This window comes from Lycium barbarum, chromosome 3 (assembly GCF_019175385.1).
Source record: "Lycium barbarum isolate Lr01 chromosome 3, ASM1917538v2, whole genome shotgun sequence".
Classification (NCBI taxonomy): domain Eukaryota; kingdom Viridiplantae; phylum Streptophyta; class Magnoliopsida; order Solanales; family Solanaceae; genus Lycium; species Lycium barbarum.
This window is the reverse complement of record NC_083339.1, coordinates 27,660,069-27,664,591: the sequence shown is the minus strand read 5'-3', so window position 1 is coordinate 27,664,591 and position 4,523 is coordinate 27,660,069. Positions and strand designations below refer to the sequence as shown.

General features: G+C 37.8%; 1 protein-coding gene across 1 annotated transcript; it reads right to left on the bottom strand.

The window, feature by feature from the left end:
- Positions 1–3,172: 3,172 nt before the first annotated feature.
- LOC132630592 (uncharacterized) lies at positions 3,173–4,234 on the bottom strand. The gene has a single exon (XM_060346162.1). The coding sequence runs from the start codon at positions 4,232–4,234 to the stop codon at positions 3,173–3,175; it is 1,062 nt and encodes a 353-aa protein (XP_060202145.1).
- Positions 4,235–4,523: the final 289 nt, after the last annotated feature.

Genomic DNA, 4,523 nt, shown 5'->3' with positions numbered 1-4,523 from the left:
AGATTTCAAAGAAATCACCCAACTGGGTACCACACAAGCCACTTCCCATAAGACTTAACATATCGGTTACCTGAAATTTGCTTCTCACTCGTCGCTGATCGTGAAACCTCATGGAACTTTTTTTTAAGCAAAGCCAATCAGCCTGATGCTGTTGGATTTTATTAAAATAAATAAAAGTATTTACAGAACAAAAATAAATAAAATGGAAAGAAATGAAGGAAAAATGTAAAAGTCTATACTACTCTATCCTAGGAAGTGAAAGAACAGTCTAAGCCTTGTTTGAGCAGCCAAGTGTAACAATGAAAAACTGCAAACAAGAACACTCCTTCTTTGGATTGATGCCATTATCAGTCACCTCAAGCTCTGACCAGGTGCTATGGTATCTAATCTCACTGAAAATCTTTCAAGAAGAAGTGTAGTATGAAGCTCCTCATAGTTGCTGTCCAATGTCTCTGATCAAGCTTACACATTCAGTCATGTTGAATGTTTGTAGCTGGACTGGGTAACTAAAGAAATCCTGTTAGTAGGACGAACATTCCTGTTAATACCACACAGTAACAAGGATAACCTTAGTCATCCAACCAGGACTACAACAATCCTATGAAGCTGTTATGCTGATCCTTTATTTCTTTGTGTAACTGAATCTTGTGTCATCACTTGTTGGCATGATCAGATGCATATGATCAGTCTGGTTTTCTATTTTTGTAGATCTTGCTTCTGAAGTTAAGCATCATCATCTTATCAGCATTGAGAATCTTCTTTGCACCTGTTGGCAACTTAGCAAATGAATGAAAGTGAACTGTACTTGCAAAATAAAAAACCAGGTTAGCTAAAAAATCAGCAAGTGCATTGCCTTCCCTAAGGATATGAGCAAACTGCACTTGGCCCTTGTTCCTCCAGAAGTTGATCTTATTAACTTCTATACTGATATTCCATGGAATCTCCCATATTCCTTGAATAATGTTTATCATGGACAGAGAATCTGATTCAATCATTACAGGAACCAGATCATTTTTAATACAGAACTCAATTCCATCCAATATAGCTACAGACTCTGCTGTGATGTTAGTTGTATCAGCTATTCTTCTTGCCCCAGCATATATCAGGTTTCCAACCTCATCTCTAATGCAGAAAGCAGCTGAACTCATCCATGGATTACCCCTAGAGGCCCCATCTGTATTGCACTTGAACCAGCCAACATCAGGAAATTTCCGTTGCATCATCTTATATCCTATTCTAGGCCTGTAATCCTCCAAAAATTTCACCATGTGAGGCCAGTCATGTGGAATATTTCTCAGCCAAGGATATAATGTCTTCACCAGTTGCTGTAGATTATAGTTGATCCTATTTATCACCTATAGTTTATTCATCTTACCCCCCATGCATGATAGTATTTCTTCTCTTCCATAATTGACAGCATATGAATGCTGGTTCAGCCTGCATAACTGATTTGAGTTTTGTAGGACCTTGCATATACCACCATTGCACTATTGTCTGATGAACCTGAATCCTTGGCAGAACTATCCCCACAGCAGCATTGTAATATTGCCAAATTTCTGCTGCAAAATCACCTGTAAGGAATAGATGTTGAACTGTCTCCTCCTTATGAGAGTTCAGACAGCATCTACATCTACATACATTGCTGATATTCATTCTCTTTAGTACATCATCCACTGGTATTTTGAACTTTCACAATCTCCAAAGGAAGAATGATATTTTGAATGGAACTCCTTTGTGCCACAACTTTGAAAAGTGAGTTGTTGTTTGAGCCTTTCTCCTGAGCAAATTCCAAGCACTCCCTATAGTGAAATCTCCTGTAGTACTAGCCATCCACCAGGCTTTATCTTTCTCCTCTGAATGCTCCACTATACTGAACTCTTGTAGGATATGATCACACACATTACCTGGCAGTTTGGCATGCAATTTCTGTTCATCCCAGCCTTCTGCAGTCATAAAGTGTGATACTTCTTCAATGCTGGTGTCAATCTGAAAATCTAGTGGTATTACCTGTTTGAGCGAACCAAGTTTAGTCCAATTATCTTCCCATACATCACATGCTCCATTTTTAGGTTCCCACCATATTTGTTGATCCACCTGATCCCTTGCCTCTATCATTCTTTTCCACACTTGTGATCTACCTTTCCACTGCACTTCTGTAGGCTTCTTCTTCTTGGAATATTTATTCCACATAAAGGCTGACCATAATGTATTTGAGGTTCTAAATTTCCACCATAAATTGGCAAAAAGGGCCTTAGACACATCATCTAGAGATCTGAATCCTAATCCTCCTTCTTCTTTTGGTAAACAAATCTTGTCCCAAAAGGACCAGTGCCTGCTTTTAACTTCTTTCTTAGTACTCCAGTGAAACCTCATAAAGATTTTATGAAGCTCATTAATGGTATATTTTGTGGGAACAATAGCTGACAGCATGTATATTGGAATACTCTGAAGCACACTATTGATAAGAACTGCTTTTCCACCAAAAGAGAGCAATTTTCCTTTCCAATTTTGCAGCTTGTTTTTCACCTTCTTGATAAGGTCATTGTAATATACCTTTTTCCTCCTTGAATGAAATATAGGATATCCCAAGTAGTTTAATGGAAATTGATCCCTTTTAAAGCTTGTAATCTGCTCCACCTGCTGAGACAGTGCACCAGAAATCTTGTGATGCATATAAAAGGCACTCTTGCCTTTATTGATCAGCTGACCTGAGATTGCCTCATACTCCTGCAGTATCTTCATAATTCTCTTCAATGACTCCCTTTCTACAAATGCAAATATTATAGTATCATCTGCATACGCCAGATGATTGATATTTTTACTCCATTTAGGCATGCCATAGCCCACATACTCAGCATTGTCAAATTCTGCATTTAGAGCTCTTGATAACACCTCTGCTGATAAGATGAACAATGTAGGTGAAAGTGGATCACCTTGTTTGACACCCCTGGTTGAATGAAAAAAATCCTTTGGCCTAACCATTGAAAAGGATGGAATACCAGTTATTTGCAATTAACCTCCAAATCATGTCAATGAATTGACTAGCAAATCCTATTTTGCTGAGTACCTTTATCAAATATGACCAGGATACTCTATCATAGGCTTTTTCCATGTCTAATTTGATCACTACATTTGCTGGTTTGCCCCTTTTTCTGATGTCTGTCACTATTTCTTATGCCAATAGCACATTCTCAATAATGCTCCTCCCTTGAACAAAACCTGCTTGATTAATAGAAATCAACTGAGGTACCACAGTCTCCAATCTATCATGAACCACTCTTGACATCACTTTGTTGATAAAGTAACTTTGAACCAACTCCTTCTTTGGTAGTAAAACAAGATTTGTATGAGTGACTGACTTTGGAAGAGTATGACCCTGGAAGAAAGCCACCACCATCTTGTATACATCCAAGCTAATAATGTCCCAACATGTCTGGTAGAAAACTCCAGGAAAACCATCAGGTCCACTAGCACTTGATCCACTAAGGTTGAAAACAACTTTTTTGACTTCATCAACACTAGGCATTTGACAAAGAAAATCATTTCTGTTTTGGTCAATCAAAACAGGAATGAGTGACAACAAATTTTCATCTCTAATTAACTCTTCCTGTGAAAATTGTTGAGAATAAAAGTGCACAGCCTCATCTGCCATTTGATCTTCATCCTCAATCCATGAACCATCTGAGTTTTGAATTCTTTTGATCTGCAATTTCTTCCTTCTTCCCTTTACTAGATTATGGAAAAATCTAGTATTTTTGTCTCCATCTACAAACCAATCCAGGCCTGCTTTTTGTCTCCAGTACTCTTCTTCATAATGCAAATATCTCTTAGTCTCAGCTTGAGCTTTCTGCAAAACCACTCTATTTACTTGGCTTGGATTTTGTTCAAACAATTGTTCCTTTAATCTTACTATTTCCTCCCTTATGATCAGCTGCTTGAATATATCAGCAAACACTTCCTTGCTCCATTTAGATAACACTCCTTTCAGCTTTTTCATCTTGCTTTTGAAGTTTATGAAAGGATCATCATGCTCCCAAGTGGACCAATTCAGCCTGACTGTATCCATGAAAGATGCATGTTCTATCCCGAATAATAGAAATTTAAAAGGTCTGACTAGATTCTGATGCTTATCCCCATAGGTACACATAAGTGGAGCATGATCTGATCCAGTTCTTGCAAGATGTTCCACTTCAATATTTCCAAAGATGTCCAGAAGCAGTGAATTCACCAACATCCTATCCAATCTCTCAAAAATACATGCTTCATCTGCTCTACCATTCCACCAAGTGAAGGGACTACCCTTAAAGTTTACCTCTTCAAGATCACAGGAATTTATGCAAAAAGAAAAGTCTTCTATACCCTAAGGTTGAATAGGATTACCCCCTATCTATTCTTCATCATTCAGAACCACATTGAAGTCTACTCCTATTAACCAATAACAAGATAAGGTATTGGAAAGATGATAGATATCCTCCCACAACTCTAGCCTTTCAAAAGCACTATATTTAGCATATACTAAAGTA